Raw genomic sequence first — 19956 nt, 5'->3', positions numbered from 1 at the left:
GCCCTGGAGAGGGGCCCACATGCACAAGCCCACAACCACATACACAGCTGTCCCCCCTCTCACAGACATGGAACGCGACAGGCTGAGGTCCTCTCCCACTCTTACTCCTCGGGCGACCAGCACCAGCATGGGGTGTGTATGTTGGGGAATGAGAAGCAGCACGACCTAAAGTCGTGGATACTGGCCCCCTTCGCGGTAGCCCTTTGACCAAAGGTCACCCTTTGACCAAAAAGGGTGAAGCACAGTGTGGCCCAACCAAGCCCCTGGCAAACCTCATAGCTCCAGAATTGCAACCCCTTGGGACTGTGTGGGACCCTGGGGCTCCTCTAGAGCAGATGCCCAAAGGCAGGAGCTGTCGGCAGGGTCCCCTCCCCAAGCCAAGATCGTGAGTCTGTGTTCAGGATCCTGGATCCTAGCCTGGGACCCCCTGCCCCATTCTCTAAGTTCTCTTGCCAGCCTGCCTTTATTTCCTCATTGCAAAAAGGCAGAGCTGGAGTCAGTGTCCTTTCCAGCTCTATGTCCTGGGGCTCCATGACCTTGAAATAGGCAGGCTTCCCCGTCTCCTGAGTGTCCAATACCATAGCATCATAGGGCGATTTATATTAAAATTAAGTCGAATGTCACACTAGCCGTATTTCAAGTGCTGGGCAGTCACAGGTAGCTAGCTAGTGGCCACTGTGCTGGACAGCACGGATATAGAACGTTTCCACTATCGCAGAAGTTCCACTGGGCAGAGCTGGATTCTGGACAGCAATAATGATAGGGGCCTTGTGGTTGAGATGTTCCTGAAGAGGCCAAAGGAACAACTTGGAGAAACAGAAGAAGGCCCCTTCTCTGTAGGCACTTTTCTGGATGGGGCTGCGAGAGCTCTCCCACCGGGGCTGAAGGCAAGCGATCTTAGTTCCCATTCGTGCACCCATCCTCCACATGCATCACCCAATGTCACCTCTCCACCTAATACATGCGTTGGGCGGGGGGGGGGGGGTAGGTTAGGATTTGTCTGGGGAGCTCCCTGCATAGAAGGGAGAAGGTCCTCTGAGATGAAGCGGGGGACTCCTTTTCCAGCGGGGACCTGGGGCACAGGTAGGCGAGTCCAAGCCGACCTCTTGGTGGCAGCCAGATCTCCAACCACTAGGCTGGAACCGGGGCGCAGGAAGAGGCCTCCTCCCGCCCTGCCCCAGGCTGCCCAGGGAGAGCGGCCCACGCCGATGCAAGGGGAAGGAGGCTGGCCATCGCGCGGGCTCAGAGGCCGGGGTGCGATCCCCGCGCTGCTGGGCCTGGGACCCGGGTGGGGGCGGGGCGGGGCGGGGCTATCCCATGCCCCGCCCCCGGCGTCACGGCCACCCCGAGGGCGTCACCCCCGCCCCGCGCTCCAGGTAGCGGTTGCCGCGGACTCCGCGGCGGCCCGCGGGCCGGGGCGGGGGCGGGGCGGGGGCGTTCCCGGGCCCCCGCCCCGCGGCCCGCCGCCCGTGATGATGTCACAATCGCGGCGGGCCACGGCGTTCCCGGGTCGGCTTCGGGCGCCGATCGGAGCGGGCAGCGGGCTCCTGAGTCATGGACTTCCCCTGGCCCCTCCTCTACCACTCCCACCGCCGCGCCGGGCCCCCCCGCAGGGGCTAGCGCTCGCGCGGCGGCTCCGAGGGGGTGGGGCTGCTGGGAATGGCTGTGCCCCCTTCGGCTCCTCTGCCGTGCTCGCCCTTTTACCTGCGGCGGCAGGCGCCGTGCCCGCAGTGCTCATGGGGCATGGAGGAGAAGGCGGCGGCCAGCGCGGGCTGCCGGGAGCCGCCGGGCGCCCCGAGGGCCGCCGCCGTCCCTTGCTTCGGCATATCCGTGGACCAGGACGACATCCTCCCGGGTGCCCTGCGCCTCATCCAGGAGCTGCGGCCGCATTGGAAGCCCGAGCAAGTTCGGACAAAGGTAGCCGAGGGGGCGCGGGGCCGCGCCGGGGCCCTGTCGGGGCTGGAGCGGGGATGCGTGAACGTCTGTCCGTGCATCCTTCCGGGTGGCGGTCCCAGGGGTGCGCGGCCGCTGTGCAGGGCAGGGTTGCAATGGTGGTTTGGGTGTGTATTTTGCTCCATCTGTTCTGGTCCCCAAGCAGAGCCAGGCTCCCACCTTCCTCGGCCACCCATCCCCTCCCCTGGTCCCCACACCCCCCTCCTCCTGGGGGCTCGTGGGCAGCCCGGAGGTCCACCTGCCCACCGTCAGCATGCTGCGCGCGCGGGCCCCACCCCCTGTTGCCGCGCGCCAGTGCCCCTCGCCGCCCCAGGAGCGCGCGGCCGGCGCTGAAACCTGAGGAGGCAGGAACTTTTAAGGGAGCCCCCCCCCACCTCCGCACACACACACACACCCCTGCCTTCTCTACCCCGTGGTGGGAGCAAAGTCTCCAGGCTCTGAGCGGGTCCCAAGAGCCACCGTGTGGAATTCCGGCTTAGCCCAGGGCCCCTGCGCCGGATGGAAACCCTCCCCGTCTCCCCAGGCTCAGGCTCTGCACCGCCCCCCCCCCACACAGGGGGGCCTCCTTATCCCCAGCTGGGCACATTCTCCGGGACACAGATGTGGGCAGAGCCTCCGACTGAGGATCCTTGGGCAGACCCCCCAGCTGATCTGCATCCTCTAAAGGGTCTTCACCTGCTCACCCTCCCCCAACAGCCCCTCTGGGAGCTGCTTGTGGAGGAAGAAGTCCGGAGCTGGGCTAGTTCTGGAGTGTCAGGGGCCTCCCTGCTGCTGGGCCTTCAGGGTGAGGAGAGGCCAGGTTCCCCCACCCCAATGCAGAGGCTGACAGACACCTCTTGGGGGAAAGATGGGTGGGTAGCATTTTCGAAATAAAAGATGCGCTTCAGTTGTAAGACCCACAAGGCATTGAGCAGGTCTGAGGTTAATTTCAGCACTGATGGAACATGCTACGTGCCAGTCCTTCCCCTCTCTGGGCCTCAGTTTCCCCACCTAGAATTAATTCGGATGTCCTTTAATCCCCTACTGGCTCTGTCACACTGTGCCCTGTCAATTTCATGGTTCAGTCCTCCTTGTCACCGTACCCAGAAAGTCTAGTCTGTTTCCCCCACCCCAGCCCCTGGCCTCTTGTCTTTTCTGGTTTGGAACTCAGAGGCCCTAAGGAGCTCTGACCCCTAAAACCCTCCGCTGAGTTCCAGCCTCTGTAAACTCCGCACTGCTGTGGCTGGATGGGGTGTGGGGTGCAGCAAAGAGTCCTGGGCCGGGCAAAGGAGGAGAGGCAGCTGGGTCAGGATGTACTTGTCCTGGGCAACTCCCGATCCTCCCTGGGCACAATCTGGTCCATAGAGATTTCTTTCAGGGATGGAGGGGTAAGAAGTGGGGAGGGGGCTTGTCCCACCAAGGAGTGTGGAAATTCCTCTACTGCCAAATCCCATCTGCTAGAAGCGAACTCAGGAGAGGTGAGGGTGCCTCGGCTGAGGTTTTCTTCTAGAACTCAGGCTCTCCCAAGCACTGAGGATGGTAAAGCATTAGGAACAGTGCTGAGCTCCCGAAGGATGGCGGGGCAGGGTTCTGCATGGTTGTGCTGGGCATGCAAATGAGCACCCCTTGCTGGAGGTGGGGAGCCATGGGCATGGCCAGAACAGAGACCCTGCCCCACACGCCCTTGTGCTCCCCCTCCCCATGCCAGCGCTTCACTGATGGCATCACCAACAAGCTGGTGGCCTGCTACGTGGAGGAGGACATGCGGGACTGCGTGCTGGTCCGGGTGTACGGGGAGCGCACTGAGCTGCTGGTGGACCGGGAGAATGAGGTCAGGAACTTCCAGCTGCTGCGAGCACATGGCTGCGCCCCCAAACTCTACTGCACCTTCCAGAATGGGCTGTGCTATGAGTACATGAGGGGCATGGCCCTGGGACCCGAGCACATCCGGGAGCCCCGGCTCTTCAGGTGAGAAGGTGGCCCGGGTTACCATTCATTTCCACGATTCCTCAAGCCTTGGCCAACTTCCTTGGCATAGAGTGGAGTCCATGAAAGAGTCATAAGGTCTGTGAACTTCCTGAAATTGCATGAAAATGTGTGTTTGTGTGTGCGCACGCGTTGCTCTGCAGAGAGGGGCCATCGGTCTGTATGGATTTTCAGTGGCATCCGCTGGAAAGGTGACCTGCTTCTTAGGCAACTGAGAATTTGGTGAACCTGGGACCAAAGGATCTGCTTCCCTAAATGCAGCAGGGCTCTGCTTCCGGGCTTCATGTCTCCGCCCTTTGCCCACCCCACATCTGACCTGGAAACATCTTGAAGCCTTGGAAATGAAATCTGAGCCAAATCCCCAGAGCGCCCAGGATTTCCTGCCCCTCCCCTCCTGCCAGGAGCTCAGGCATGCTAAGAGAATGGGCCCTATCCAGGGGGAGCCTGGGTTTAGCAGCCCAGAGAGACACCAGCCCTCCCCCAGTCTGAGCTCCGTCCAGGTTCCCCGACAAAGTGGGAGCCCAGGTTTGGGAAGCTGCCAAGGCTTCCTTCCCGAGGCTCACCAGAACCCATGATCCCCTGGGAGCCCCTCCCAGTGCCTGGATGTGTAGCGCCCAGGAAGCAGACTTAACCTTTAAGCACCGTGGTTGCCTCTGTAAGGTCTGGAAGGGGGAGAACTAAAGAGGAGCCCTTAGTGCCTTTTCTCTCCTCTAACCCTTGTGGGCCCGGAGGTCAGGTCCTCCCTCCCATGCTACCGCTGCGTGCGGAGCCCTCTGGCCAAGCGAGGTCCCCAGGCAGGCCGAGGTTGACTTCTGATCCTGGACAGCAGCACAGGGGGCAGCCTGGGATCCTCGGGTTCAGTCCCATCCCCGCCAAGGAGAACGCACTTTCCAGATACCCAGGTGAAACAGTAAAAAGGTCATCTAGGGAGTAGACCAAGAAGTTTTTGCTTCCTCACCTGTTACCTAGTTAACCCCAAGTAAGTGCACCTGGCCCTATTCGTGGAGACAGATGGGCCCCCCAGAGACTTAGAAGGGTCTCTGAGATGCTTTCCCTCTAGTGCTCCCTCCGGGGCTGGTCAGGCTCTGGGGTATTTGTGTTGTATGTCCAGTTGTATGTCGTATCTGTGTGTGTGTCTTTGTCTGGAGTTAGGGGGACGTACAAACCTGTCCAGTGGTCTTCTCCGGCTCCTGCTGAGTGTTCTGCCTGGAAGCAGGCGGTCAGAGCAGAGTGGGGGCCCGGGGAACCGTGGGCTGGCTTCTCCCACGCCACACTGCTGGCACTCCTTCAGTCTTGTGTAAATAAGCTCAAATACTGGCACGTTGTCCCTGGGTCACTCCCAGTGTCCGGCCACCTCTGGGAAGTGGTACCATTCCTTGTGCTCTCGTGGAAACAATTACCATCAGGAAGATTGAAGATGGATGTGGGTTTGATAACTTTACACTTGGGTGAGAGCCAGAAACTGGGATAGGTGTAGGAGGTAGGCTCTTCCCTGATGATTTTCCAAGGATAGCCCGTTATCTTTCTCAGGGGAAGGTGGATCTCTGAGGGAAAGGCGAGGAGGAGGCCTTGGAGAGCCACGGCCTCATGTTCCCCTGAACCCCACTTCCCAACCTCTCTGAGGCTTTGCAGCACAAAAATGCTGAGTGTTGAGGTGACTTCCATTGCTTTTTCAGACAACAGCCCTATTGATATTCAAGGAAACGCTCTGTTCATGCTCTAGTCGGAATCTTCCTTCGGGAAGGAAAGGCCTGGGTCTCAGGTCTCTTTCCCTGCCTTGCCTAAAACCCTGGCGGGCTCCCTCCTGCCCCCTGGGCCTCTGGCCTCTGAAAGCACAGCCTTCTGCGCTCACCCTCTCGGGGCTGCCACGCCCCCTGCCCCCTCCGCCCTTCGGGAGGTGGGAGCCTGGGGGGCTTCTGGAGGAGACCTTAGCCTGCCCTGCTATCCTGTTAGGTGATAGCCTGCCCCTTCCCAGGACCTGGCAAGGGGAGGGGTGTCCCTGGAACAGCCCAGTAACAAGGTTTCAAACAGCCAATGCCTTTGTTGTCTTTCCCAGTGATTATTATTCGAGCAACAGGCAGAGGCGAAGGAAGCTTGAATGTTGGAGGCTTGGCAGCCGGGTTGGGGGTGGGGCTCCAGAAGGGAGAGCTGGCAGAGGACTGGGGGAGCCCAGCTGGGATGCAGGGCCTCAGACGCTGGGGTCCTTATCAAGGCCCTCCCTCTTTGACCGGTCAGCCCTCCATCCGCCCCCGCCCTCTCCCAGCCCCCTTCCCCACCACCCCCTCCTTCTCTCCCGGGACCTTGGATAATGTCCACAGGAGAACTTGAAAATAGAACGCTGGTTTGTTTTGCGTCCTTGGCACCCAGCCGCCAGCATCAACTCCCTGCCGCTGAGGAAAGGGCTGCCCTGGGCCGGCCTGCTTCCCTCCCTACCTTGGCCAGGCTGATAAGAGGCGGGCATTTCTTCCCAGCCAGGCATCATCACCCCCCTCATTCCCTTAGTGCCCTGCATTCACCTCCCCCTGCGGGCATGGATCAGAGTCCCCGGAGGGAGGAGGGCCACTGCCCCCATCCCCAGGTGATCCTTCTGTCCTTATGGGTTGCTGTGGGTACATGACCTTGGGGTGGGGCAGGGTCACTGACCCGTGGCCAGCGGCCCGCAGCTTTGCCTTCCTGCTCCCTGAAGCAGCCCCAGCTATGGTTCTGGAAAAGTCGATGCTGGGCTAAAGGCCTGACGTCATTTTCAGACCCTCCTCCCGAAGGAGCAAGAGTCCCTCAAAGAGCTGTCCCACACTCAGCCCTCTGGCTGGCCCCAGTCGTCACCCTGTTCAAGCCCCTTCTGGTCAGGAGGGGCTGAGCTGGGATGGGCCTGCCCCACGCTGATCCTCTCCCCTTCCTGTTTTCTGTGTAGGCTAATCGCCCTAGAAATGGCAAAGATTCACACCATCCACGCCAACGGCAGCCTGCCCAAGCCCACCCTCTGGCACAAGATGCACAATTATTTCACCCTTGTGAAGAACGAGATCAACCCCAGGTACAAAGATCTGGGAGGGTTCAAGGCTGTCCCTGTCTCTGCTGCCTTCATGGGATCCCTCCACCCCTCACTCTTCGGGCTCCATCCCACCCCCACTCCCTGGCGGCTGAGGGGCTTAGGTCCTGACTGCTGAGTCTGTGTCTCCAAGCAGAGCTGGGCTGATGGACTGAATCTGAGGAACTTGGATCCACAGCTTTACGCCTGTGTGCTTGTGTCTCACTGAGTCTCTGGTTGTGGTAGAGATGAGGGTTGGGGACTGTGTCTCCCCTTTTACTTAAAGGAGACTGAAGCTCAGAGACTAGGCTTGACCCAGGATGTGGGGCTCATGGGGTGGAGGTGGGGGGGCAGGGATCTGTTTCCTAGCCCAGGGCCCTTTCTACCTAAGCTGCTTTCTGAGCAACCAGAAGGGAGAGCCTGGCCTCTGAGAATGGAGTGAGGCCGAGTTCACAGTCAGTCAAAACTCAGCTTGTCAGTTGACAAGCCCTTGGGACATCAAGACTCTTGCTACTTGCCTGGACGCCTCTCGTCCCCACATGCCCCTGGGGACCCTGCCTCTCACTTTGTTCACACTGACAGCTTACCATTTCCTCACTGCCCTTTCCAAGGATCGGTACTCCACCCATCCTGACAGTGCCTTTCCCCAGGGAAGACGGGGCTCCCAGACAGCGGGCTCTCCAGCCGGCAACCTGAAAGTCCTTCTAGCCTTCGGCTGCCTGGCTGTCCCCAGCACAGCCTTGAGTGCTGTTTCCCCTGCAGGGAAAGGCAGTAGTGAGTCTCTGATCCCTCCATGTACCCGGCTGGGTTGAACATCTCCCTTGTTCTAAAGGTTCATGGGAGTAGGGTATCTCCTTCCCTCCTCCAAGATGACAAGACAATAATTATCTCTATCCCAATCATGTGTCTCTATCATACACACACGCGTGACTTTATCTGGATCCTCCCACTTAATGATTATCAAGCCCTGCTTTCGGACTATTTGTCCAGCATGGCCCACATTCAGACCTTCGGTGCCAAATGTTATCTCTGGGACAAGGACTGCCTATCCCCTAGGGCTAACACAGCACATGGAGAGCAGGACCCTGGGGTGTCTGAGTCAACAGGGCCCTCCGATCGTGCAGCCCACCACTTTCATTTGGTAGATGGACGAACTGAGGTCCAGAGAGGGGATGGGACTTGCCCAAGGTCAGTGGCAGCTCAAGGCCTAGAGTCCAGTCCTTTGTACTATTACCATGTAACCTTCAGGGGTGACCTTGTTGGGAGTGGAGTGGTCCTTGCAGAACTGACCACCTTTGCTCTTGTCATACCTTTGACCTTGGCAAATTGAGCTGTTTAACTTCTCAGAGCCTCTTTAAGGGACAGTGCATGTCCTAAATGACCTAAGCTGCCCCAAGTGGGGCAGTGATGAGCAGTCACCGGGACAAGATGCAACTCGTGAGCTCTAGTCACAGTCTAATACCCCTGATTTAGTCAATCCTGCCTTTCACAAACATCAACAGGGATTTAAAACAATGAAAAATATAGACGTGACATTGGCCCTGCCCTCAAGGAGCTCAGAAACCATCTGGGTAAATAGGACCTGCCTTTGCACAGTGACAAAAGAAGGCAGGGTGTATAATGCATGTAGGGTGGGAGAACCAGGGCTGGTCTTCCTGGCAGAGGCGGGAGGGGCAGAGCTGGGAAGTGAGGCCACTCGGGCTGGCAGAGATAGTGTGAACTCACTTGGCTCATGGGTGGCAAGTGGATGAGGGTGGCTGGAATGGGCCTTCGGGAGAGATTGGAAAGGGCTGTGGGTGGTGGGGTGGAACTAGACTGGGAGGACCCTTTGAAGCCAGGTTAGGGAGCCAACATTTTGTTTAGCAGACAGTGGGGAGTCACTGCGGGGGCCTCTGAGCCAGGCAGGGACCATGACTGTGGTTTAGGACGAAGGCTCTCTGGTGTTGTAAGGGACAGAGTCGGGCGGGATTTGGGGAAGTTGGGGTAGGGATTGGAGGTAGGGCGACCCGCTCAGGAAGAATGAGCAAGATCCATGGGCAGCCTCATGGTGATGGGGGGAGGGTGGAGAGTGGCAGGTGTGTCAGGGACCCTGTGGAAATAGATTTGGTGGCCTTGGTGTTTGGTTGGGCATAGAGGGTGGGGGTGGTCCCTGCTTCGGGGGACCAGGAGGAGGTGCAGATGGTTGTGTGGTATCAGGGCAAAGGTGATGAGCCAGGAAGCTGGGACACTTAGTCTGCTGTGGGAGAAGGTACTTCCATCCGCCCATATCCGGAGAGCTGTGGGGACATTTGGCAGGCAACAGTGGTTTTTTTTTTTTCTTTTTCTTTTTCTTTTTTTTTTTTTTTTAAGATTTTATTTATCTATTTGAGAGAGAAAGAGCACGAGTGGGGAGGAGGATAAGAAGGAGAGGGAGAAGCAGATTCCGTCAACATGGGTCTCCATCCCAGGATCCTGGGATCATGACCCTGGGATAACTGAGCCCCAAGCAGCAGTGTTTTCATCAGGAACCCCCAGGCTTCCCTGGGATGGGGTGGGGGGACCCTGCACCCTCATCCTGCTGCCTCTGAGGGACCAGGGAGTAGGAGCGGCAGGCTGCCTGGGGTGTGACAGTTTCTGTGACACAGTGGCGGTTACTATTTTGCCAACCCCACAGCCTTGAGAAAGTCTAGTGGTGTCAGGGCTGAGGGTAGCAAAGCTGGCAGGCTTTCAAGTGGCCCGGGGCGGGAAGTGGGGCAGCAGAGGGAGGCTGCCCAGGGAGATAGAAGGCCTGGATGGCTCCTCCAGTAACCATCTGCGTGGCCTTGGGTTGGGTAAGGTGGGGGTCAGGCGGCGGTCAGGGCCTGGGCAGCACGTATCTTAGATGTCAAAGACGTGTTTTTCAGGCTGAGACCTGGGCAAACCAAAGGAGGCCTCCTAATTCTTATCTTTAGATGGTCTTCGAGCAAGGAAAAAAAAAATCTTGAAGGGTATCTTCTTAAGGAGAGCCAAGACTGAAAGGCGTTTTTGTAGACCGGGCAACCCAGATAAACTCCGGTGAGGATATAGGAAGGCCTCCCCCGATCATCTCCGGCAGTCTCCCCCCCAGTTCAAAGCGGCCTGTGCAGAGCCTCTGAGGGGCACCGGGACCCTCGCAGTTAGGAGGTCTGGCTTGATTTTGCATCCCTGAACAGGCTGAGGACTGCTTCCCTTAGGTTGGGGGAAGAGGGCTCAGCTGTGCAAGAAACATCTGGAAGCTGGAAGGCCTCTGCTCTTCCTTGAGCCTCCATTTCCTTGACAACTTGGATGAGAGGCCTCAGATCCTCTTCAGCTTTGACGGTCTCAAAGCCTGGGAGGGAGCCTGCCACTCAGCCTTTCCCAGGGGGACAGGGGGACGCCTTAGTCGCTGAATGCTCTTTGCCACATTTTGGCCTCCGGGCCACGTGACGGGGGGATGGGGCATCCTTTGGGAGGATGGACGGATCTCACGCTCATCCTCCCGCACATACTCGGGCTGCCCCGGATAAGAAAGCAAACAGCTACATGGAGACAGAACAGGAGATAAAACCCCAGCCTCCTCCCCTCCACCCATTGGTGGTTCTGGATTTTAAGGGCTGTGCTAACTGTTTGGTTTTTCAGTGTACACAGACCTGTGTGCTTCCTGGGGACCAAAGTTCAGAGCGTCCCAGCACAGTGTGCCCTCAACAGCCTCTCCATGGCCTCTGCTCCCGGCACCGAGGGACCCATTCATTCATTCATTCATTCATTCCTCGACACAGGTTTCTTTCAGCAGCGAGACCTTAGGTACTACGAGAAGGGGTAGGGCAGAAAGAGGGGTGGCCTCTGTCATCTGTATTCCTGCATACAAGTTGTGCACGCATGCGTGGTCTGGGACACGGACACACATGCTCCTAGTTCAGGGTGCAGGGGACAAGTCACTGGGGAGCTACAGAGCAAGTGCTCGACTGAAAGCCCTTAATATTCCTTTGGTCTTGGTGGAGTGAGCCCAAGAAGCAGTTTGTTTGCTTCCTTCAGTGGGCCCAAGTGGCCTCTCTGTGAGATGAGAAGTTAGCCTTTATGAGCTCTCTGGGCCTTTCCACCTGCGACACCCAGCTGCTGGAGGAGGAGGGGGACGGACCAGGAGTGTCTATGCTCCAGCCCCTCTGCAGGGCACTGTGAGGCCTCCCCAGTCTTGTTTTAGAGAGCAGACCTCTGCCCTCGTTCTCGTCTGGAACAACTGAGTGCAGACACGCGTCGTCCCCTCCCGTCCTTCCTGTGCCTCCTTCCTTACCTTCCCCGCCCTCTCACGAAGTAGCACGGACACTGTTGGATCAGGGACATGTGTGCTTTGCAAAAGGCTCTTACACCCGTGTTTTAATAAGCTGCTTAGGGTAACTGCAGGAAGTCAGGAGATCAGGACGTCTTAGTGCCAGACGACAAAGGTGAGGGTCTGAAGGGCGGCCCATTTGGCCAGGGGTCCCCAGCAGGTAGCGACGGGGCCAGCACGCAGGGCTCCTGAGGCCCAGCGCCTGTCTTCTGTCAGCCCTCCCCCTCACCGGCCTCCTTTCTTGCCGCCGCCCAGCCTTTCCGTAGATGTCCCCAAGGTGGAGGTATTGGAGCAGGAGCTGTCCTGGCTGAAGGAACACCTGTCGCAGCTGGACTCCCCGGTGGTGTTCTGTCACAACGACCTGCTTTGCAAGAACATCATCTACGACAGCACCCAAGGTACGCCTTCCCCGGCTCTGGCTGGGCCGCAGCTGGGCCACACCCTGGCGGTCCGCGGCCTTCCGTCTGCCGTTGCTCAGACCGCCCCGGGATGAGCAAAAGGCGACCTTCCGGTTTAGGTCTCAAGTTAACTTAAGAAAAGGAGAAGGAAATACATTTCCACTTGGAAAAAATCTATGCCGTGGTCTGTGGAGGTCCTCCGTGTGAGGCCACCTGAGCCATCCCCCCTGCTGCAATACTCTGGGCTTTTGAGGACATCTGGGGTGGCCCGGGCCTTCCTAGGGACAGAACCTTTCTGTGTGCCCCATGAGAGCTCCACCCCCAGGGGGCCCTGACCTTTACCTCTGCTCCTTGGCCACGCGGAGGACAGATGTCTTGAGTAGCCACGTGTGTGCGGACAGCTGGGGGGCAGGGGGACAAATGAACAGCCTCGAGGGCACCCCCAGGGAGAGTGGGTTGGGCTGGGTTGCCGCCACCAGGGCATTCTGGTCTGTGGGGACTTGATCGGGCCCCGTTTCCCTCTCCCGGGACCCACCCTCATGGCCGCCGTCTTCCCTCACAGGCCACGTACGGTTCATTGACTATGAGTACGCCGGCTACAACTACCAAGCTTTTGACATTGGCAACCATTTCAACGAGTTTGCAGGTGAGAAGGGTATTGTTGTTTGTCTCGGTCCAAGACACTTTCCTCGTGATGGAGGGCCAGGTCCAGGGTGAGGATGGGGGCGGGGGTCTGCCCTCACTGCGGGGAGGCGTGACAGCCCGTCGTCCAAAATCTCACAGCTCAGGGAGGGGAGGCACAGCCTGCCTTGGCAGGGGGCTCCAAGGCTCATGGTGAGGCCGGACCCGCCCACAGAGCAGACCCCTGCCAGCCCATCGGGCAGTTGGGTACCCATCAGGACAATGTCCCCTCCCTAGGATCCCGGGCTTGGCATGCGAGTTAGAAAAGACCCCTGGGGGCCTGGCCGGCTCAGTCGGTGGAACATGTGGCTCTTGATCTTGGGGTTATGAGTTCAAGCCCCACATCGGGTGATTACTTTAGAAAATTAAAAAATTTTAAGAAAAAGCCCCCTTCCTCTACCCCTGGTAGTAGGGCTGGCATGGGCCAGGCACAGCCTCTGCCTGTCCCTTTGCTCAGGCTGCCTTCTGCCCAGCACTGCCTGCACAATCATAAGGGTCCTGCCTGCAGAGGAGGAGCAGAACAAGCTGGAGTCCCGAGAGAATCGAGGTGGAACGTGCACACACTCTGCAACTTGACTGTCCACGTTCAAACCCTGGCTTTGAGGCTTACTAGCTGTGTGACCCTGGGGCTGGTTACTTACCTTCTCTGGGCCTCTGCAAAGTGGAGGTATTAACTGTACCTCCTTCTCATCAGTGTGAGCTCCACACACAAGAGGAGCACATGCTAAGCCTCCTACTGGTGTTCACTGGTACTAGGCAGGGAAGCTTTCTGGTAGCTAAGGAGGCCGGCACCGGAACGGACGCAGCTGGATGAGGGGTGTCTGGTTGTGCTGGCCGGTCAAGGCCCAGGCTGTACAATAGCGGCATTTGTGTGAAAGAAGCCGGGCAGGTTTTTCTGGCTTGAGAGCTTCATTGTTAAAGGATCTGATGGGGCCAGAGAGGCGACTCAGGGATGGAGTTGGACACTGGGGCTGGAGCGACATTGGGTAGTGTGGGGTGCTTAGGGGAATGGGGCCAGCCCCTGGGGCGCAGGACAGGTGAGGCACACCCAGGCCAGCTGTCAAGCCACCGAGTACCTGGTCCAGCCTCGGCTACTCCCCAGCCTAAGCCTGGCCAATTGTGTCCCTTTGAGAAGCCCAGGTGACTGGGTCTGTCAAGCACTCATTGTACCTGAGAGTGTGACTTCCCAGGATGGCCACCAGTGGCATCTAAGAACCCAAGGGACAGTGGGGCCTCAGCTGGGCAGGGCCCTGGGCCTGTGGGCGCTCAGCTGCCAGACCTGTTAGCCTTTCCAGAAGGGATCATTCTGAAGCATCTTAAGCCTTCCTGCCCCACATGGGGCAAGATCCAGCTGGAACTTCTCCCAAGGGGCAGATTGCATTGTGCTCTCAGGTTGTGAAGGAAGGAGGAAGGCAGGGAAGGAGACTGGGAGCTGGGGAGGGAGCACTCCTGGGTTCTTGGGAGCAGGGAGACCCAGTCCTGGGAGGCAGGAGGTGAGCGTTCCATCCCTGACTTCCCCTCTCCATGGCTGCCTGGGAGCAGCTTCTGCTCTCTGGGGGTTTCTACACCTGCACCAGAAGATTCTTTCTCAGCCATCCTCTTGGGACCCCAGGAGATGGAGTGTATTTCTCCAGGAGTGAGGGGAGCTTGGGAAGGACAGGGAGGAAAAGAGAGGAAGAAACCATGGGCAGGGCGGCCCTGCTCCTGTCTTAAGTGAACTGCAGCTCTCTGTCCCAGCTTGAAGGCCAACCTCTGCCACTGGGCCAGGGATGTGGCTGGGGTGCGTTGGGCGGGCTGGCAGCTGGAGGACTCAAGGGCAGGACCGGAAGGAATGGAAGCCACCTGGTCCGGGGTTCCAAGCCTGGCTGCATTTCTGAGTTATCTGGAGTTTTGGACACGGGGCTAGAGTTGCCTGGGAACTTCTTACCAAGCTCCCTGGGTGATGTTTTGAAGGATCCAGCTCAACACTGGTCCAGGAGGCAGTCAGAGACCCACACTTCTAGATGGGAGACTCTGGCCCATGGGCGGGAAGGCCTTGTGTGGGGTTTCACTGGTCTGCATCCCACCAAAGAGGCGGCCCCGGGTGGGGTGCTATGGCCGAGCACCTCCTGTGGGCCATAGTTGCTCTGAAAGGCACAGGGGTACAACGATGCTGTCTTAGGGGTCCCTGTCACACCCAAGATCGTGCCTTGCCCTGTAACCAGTCTGCCTCGGCTTTCCTCCATCCCACGGAAAGCAGCACCCCCAGCTCCCCACACTGGGTAAGTTCAGTGGTCGAGAGGCTGTATTCCTAGGCACAGCCCCACAGGACGTACACAAAGGTTGAGGGGAGCAGGGTATACAGGTAAGCTGGAGGAGTCCCCCCCCACCCCGCCCCAGGTGGGCCCGCCTCTCAGCCACTGCCGTGTGGCCGCTTCCCCCTCAGGTGTGAACGAGGTGGATTACTGCCGCTACCCCAACCGGGAGACCCAGCTGCAGTGGCTGCACTACTACCTACAGGCACAGAAGGGCATGGCCGTGACCCCCAGGGAGGTGGAGAGGCTCTACGTGCAAGTCAACAAGTTCGCCTTGGTAAGTGCCTTCGCAGGGGTGGTGGTCGGGGGCCAGCGGCAGGGGAGGAAGGACGCACCCCCAGCTCCTCCAACAGCCCAGGGCAAAGGAAGCAGAGGTCAGGGTGAGAGGTGAGGTCCTGAGACCCCAGCCCCTGCTCCTGAACCCCCACCCTGGAAGTGAGGTCTGGAAAGAGCCCTCTTGGGCATCCCCAGAACACGTAGGTGCCCTCTTCCCTGCATTTCCCTACCCAAGTCTCTCCTTCCTAGGGAAAGACTTTCAAAAAAGAGCCCAGCTTCCTGTTTTAGCAGTTCTCTCCTTTGGACAAGTAATTCTCTCTAGTGTCTAACTTTAGCCTCTCATGCTGCCGTTAAATGCATCTCATTTTTTTTTTTTTTAAGTCTTTGGAGGAGATAAAGAATGTCAGTTCCAATCCTCCTTGTTAACGACTGCCACTGACTCAACTGCATATAAGTCTCTCCCATCCCGCTCTTCCTGCTCAAATTACCGAGCGGTCAGTTCTCGATTAGGAATGCCATTCATCCAGGGTACCTGGTTCGTGGCCGGTCTCCTCTGGTGTGTGCCCAGGGGATTGCTAACTAGTCTTATTAACGCCAGCCTCGCAGAAGCAAGACGACAGGTCCACTGCCCTGAATTTCACAATACAGCGAGGAGCTTACATAGAATCTTTACTTACCTGTCATTTTGGATTACCTCTCCTGTTTTCCTCATTGGCACAAAACTGATTTCCCATCAGGTTCTGCTTCTTAACTGTTCCACTTAGGCCTGCCTCTTGCTAAATGTTTTCATGTCATCACTGACACTTTGCTAATTGGTCTATATGCCCCTTGAAGTCCTAAAAAGTGGAGGTAGGTGCTGTGCAGCCAAACCCCGGCTGAGCAGGATGTGGGGTGGGGTGGGGTGCCCTGGTTTGGGCTAGTCATGATGTCACCACTGTTTGCTCAGGGACAGCTGGGAGCAGGCTCTGGCTTCTTGAGCCTGGGGGTGGTCTTGTCCTAAGGGCTCCTCTGGTCAAGGGGGGAGCACATGAAGGCTTAGAGCCCAGACTCAGGGCCTCGTGCTGTCACACCTACACTCGTTTCCCAACCCAGCCCACTTCCAGACAGAAGAGGGAAAGGGGCTGGAGGGCGTCAGTTAAGGGGGTCCTCCTGATGGGACTGAGCCTGTGCTCTGGGGCAGGGGTTCATCTCATCCTGGTGCCTTGGCCTTGAAGGCCCGGGGAGACTCCCCTGGGCAGGGGAGATGCCAGGAATGGAGCTATGCTTAGCATTAGAAGCACCATCCCACGGACCCCTACCTGGCAGGTGGAGCTCTTTTTCTCAAGGGAGTAAAGCCCCCCAAACGCTGACCAGCGACTGGCTCCGTGGGGTTCCTGACAGGCAGGAGTGGTTGCCTTGCTGACTTACTCTGGTCCCTTTCCAGGCATCTCACTTCTTCTGGGCACTCTGGGCCCTCATCCAGAACCAGTTCTCCACCATCGACTTTGACTTCCTCAGGTGAGTGCAGAGGGCGAGTTGGGGCGGTGGGGAGTGGGGGAAAGGAGTAGCTCAAGCCAAGGGTGTGGGTGCAAAGGGCAGTCCAGAGACAATATCCAAAGTCCCTTCTTCTGCTCTGCTAACTTGTCCCCAATCCAGCCACCCCATATCCAGTGGTGTCACCACTCTAGGGGAAACACCTGAGCCCAGAGCACCACGCTAAAAGTAGTCAGAAATTCTTGAACCTTCCCGTCATGCCTCACAGCAGATTCGATTTCCCTCCTACATCTTACGACCTAGTTCACTGCCCCCCCGTTCTGCAGCCAGTTCTTGGCCACGGAGCCTGGTGGTGAAAGGAAGTGTTCATTTTATGGCAGAGGGGACAGAGTTCTTCCGAGCGCAGAAGTGACTCTGAGGCCACTCGGGTGGTTTAGCGCTTACCGCGTGGGGTATCAGGCTCAGCTCCTCCCAGTGAGGTACTAGGGCCGACCTGGGGAGTACTGTCTCCTGGCTCCAACATCTCAGGTACACGTGGCCTCAAGGACCAGGAATCGTGTGGTCTAGCCTTTCTCCATTCTGGTCTCGTCTTGTTGCCCTGTCTGCCCCCAACCCACCCACCCTCAGCTGGGAAGGAGACACTACCCCGACTTCACAATGTTCATAGTGACTGGAGAAAAGGCCAAAGACACAGCTGAGATCTTCCCCTCACACTTAGGATGGCTGTTTTGTGTCAAAGAAACAGAAAACCAGCATTGGGAAGGATGTAGAAAATCGGAACCCTTGGCCGCTGCTGGCAGGAACATAAAAGGGCACAGCTGCTGGGGAAAACAATACCGAGCTCCCTCAAAAATTTAAAAATAGAATTCCTGAGCCACCCAGCATTCTCACTGCTGTGTGCGCAGCCAGAGTCGAAAGCAGGGGGTCAGAGAGAGATGTGTGAACCCGTGTCGATAGCCTTATTCACAAGAGCCTAGAGGCGGGAGCAACCCCATGTCCATGACGGCTGACTGGGGACACAAAGGTGGTCTACACACACGAGGGAGTGTTCCTCAGCTTTTTAAAGAGAGCAAACCAGGTCACATGCTAGAACGTAGGACCTCTGAGGACCTGCTAAGCGAAAGCCAGTCACAAACAGACCATCACTGTAGGATTCCAGTTACGTAACTGAGTTAGTCAAGTTCACAGAACCAGAGCAGGGGGGCACCTGGTTGGCTCGGTCAGTACAGCATGTGACTCTTGACTTCGGGGTCAGGAGTTTGAGCCACACATGTGGTGTGGTTACTTAATTTAAAAAAAAAAAAAAAAAAAAACTAGAGTGGTTTTTGCTAAGCGCTGGGTGGGGGGGGTGTAAGTTGCTGTTTAATGGGTACAGAGTTTCAGTTTTGCCAACTGAAAAAGTTCTGGAGGGCTGTTTATAAAGATCTAAGTGTACTTTACACTGCTGAACTGGAAAAAAAGAAAAAAACATTTAGGGAAGGACTGCTCTAGTCTAATCTAAGAAAAATAAAATAGTTGGAAGTTAAGAAAAAAAAAAAAAAAAACCACATTCTCCTGCCTGGGGATGTTGCTGGTGAGACTTGCTCAGGGTGTGAGTCCCCCACCCCCGGCAGGCCCACCTGGCCTTCCTTCTCAGCCGGGCTCCCCTGCTCTCCCTCCCACAGGTACGCAGTGATCCGGTTCCATCAGTACTTCAAGGTGAAGCCTCAAGTGTCAGCCTTGGAGATGCCAAAGTGACCAGCTTCCCCATCTCTCCCTTACCCACCTGCCCGGCCAGACCCGTTCTCCGGGGCTCGGTCCTGCTCTGGGGTCCGCCCCCTTGGACAAGGTGGGAGAGGGGACAGGTGGGTGTCCAGGGAGAAGGCCCCATCCCTGCTGCCAGCCCCCACCCCCACCCCATGGATGTTGCTGGAGACCACGTTCTTTTGTTTGGAGGGGCTGATAGGACCCAGCTCTGGGGGTCCCCTTCACCATGCCAGATTTGGGGGTGGGGAAGTGCCTGCAGTCAGCCAGGGCCTGGACCATAACCACCCCTGGGAAGCCCGGTATTCCTGGCCTCAGGCCACGCTGGAATCGGGGCTGCCTTAGATGTGTCTTCGACCTTCCTGGCTTGGGGAAAAGGGGAGGTGGGAGGGCTCCTTTCTACCTCCAGTGCCCTGAGCCTCCAGCCCATCTCCCCCTGCACGCCCCACGTGGGAGGTGCTGATGAGCCCAAACCAGCATCATGCCAACTCTGACAGATGGATGTACATATCTGGGGGGAATGATCTAGAACTAGGGTTAACGGCTCCCCAAAGCCGCCTCATCCGAGATCCCCTCCCTTTCTCCAAGCCAGATCCAATCAAACCACCCCTTCCCAAACCTCTGCCCCAGGACCTGTGTTCCCCTCTCTTCCCCTTTTTGCTCTGTGCTTGTGTTCTGTCCCTCTGCCACCTGCTGGGAGGGAAGGCAAGGGAGTGGTGCCCTCCTGGGCCTCCAGAGCCCAGCTCCGCTTTGTGCTTGGCCAGAGTAGGGTGGCCACCGTGGCCAGCAGCTTCCCACCTTGTTCTCTTCCCTGCCCTCCAGGCCCTCGTTTCCAAGGATTTGTCTCTCCCTCTCCACCTTTTGTCCTGACCCAAAGACTTCCCGCTAGGAAATGAGTAGTGGGAGTCAAGGGGACAGGGTTAGGGACTTCGGGGTTCGCCGTGCGGCCAAGAGCCTGGGTAGGATGGGTGGGTCATGAAGGTGCTGAGCGGCCGGTCCTGGTTCCCGACTCTCTCAACGGCCTCCACCTCCTCTCGGCCTCCACCTCCTCTCTGCCCTCACAGCCTCCAGGCTCTGGCCTAGAAAAGTGATTCATTTGTAAATTATCATGGTTTTCTGCATTAAAATGGCCATTTCTGGACCACTCTGTGTCTGAGTGCCGGTGGTGAGGATTTGACTTTGACATAGAGGGTATAATGGACTAGTTCTCCCAGTGGGTGGTAGGGGTGGCTGCACCTGCTTCTCCAGGGTTCCCTGGGGCTGCACCCTTCCTCCCCCATCCTCCGAGCACCTGGCTCATGAGGCCTGTGCTCCTGGTCCGGGATAGGCCTGGGCACAGCTAGTGCTTTCATCACTCTTCTGCCTCTGACCGTCCTGCTAGAATAAGGGAGTCCAGGACACTGCTACTGGGGAAGGGAGCCCAACTGTGGCTCCGCCAGGTGGTAACCAGGCAAGAGACCCTGGGGGAGGGTGCTCAGGATTTCTTCCTGCCCCCAGTCTAGCTCCTAGCTGTTGAGGGGGAGGGGTGCTGCTCTGCTAGAAAGCAGGCAAGGATGACTTCTGGAACCAATCTGTTACTTTCTCAGAAGGCCAGAGGGAAGGGAGACCAGAAGCTGAAAGGAGAGCCAGGGTACCCCTGTCGGCAGCCTGGGCTGCTACCGCTGTGCTGCCTCCAGGGCCCGCCAGAAGGTACCCAGTACCCTGAAGAACAGGGAGAGCAGTGGCCGCCTGCCAGGTAGACTCTGGCTGTTTGGCTTTTGCCGGCAAAAGTACTGGATGCCATGGCAACCGTTGGAGCAGAGCTAGACCCAGCAGCTGGGGCCTTCAAGGTCACGGTGATCC

General features: G+C 57.9%; 1 protein-coding gene across 1 annotated transcript; it reads left to right on the top strand.

Moving 5' to 3' along the window:
- Window positions 1–1466: 1466 nt before the first annotated feature.
- Window positions 1467–19028, top strand: ETNK2 (ethanolamine kinase 2). Its single transcript, XM_032878353.1, has 8 exons — window positions 1467–1917; window positions 3641–3900; window positions 6830–6952; window positions 11505–11647; window positions 12210–12293; window positions 14754–14899; window positions 16322–16395; window positions 18036–19028. The coding sequence occupies exons 1-8, from the start codon at window positions 1660–1662 to the stop codon at window positions 18106–18108; spliced, it is 1161 nt and encodes a 386-aa protein (XP_032734244.1). The 5' UTR covers window positions 1467–1659; the 3' UTR covers window positions 18109–19028.
- The last annotated feature ends 928 nt before the right edge of the window (window positions 19029–19956 follow it).

This window comes from Lontra canadensis, unplaced genomic scaffold (genome assembly GCF_010015895.1).
Source record: "Lontra canadensis isolate GAN:19392208 unplaced genomic scaffold, GSC_riverotter_1.0 scaffold63, whole genome shotgun sequence".
In the NCBI taxonomy this organism is placed as follows: Eukaryota; Metazoa; Chordata; class Mammalia; order Carnivora; family Mustelidae; genus Lontra; species Lontra canadensis.
This window is presented reverse-complemented; position numbering and strand designations above follow the sequence as displayed.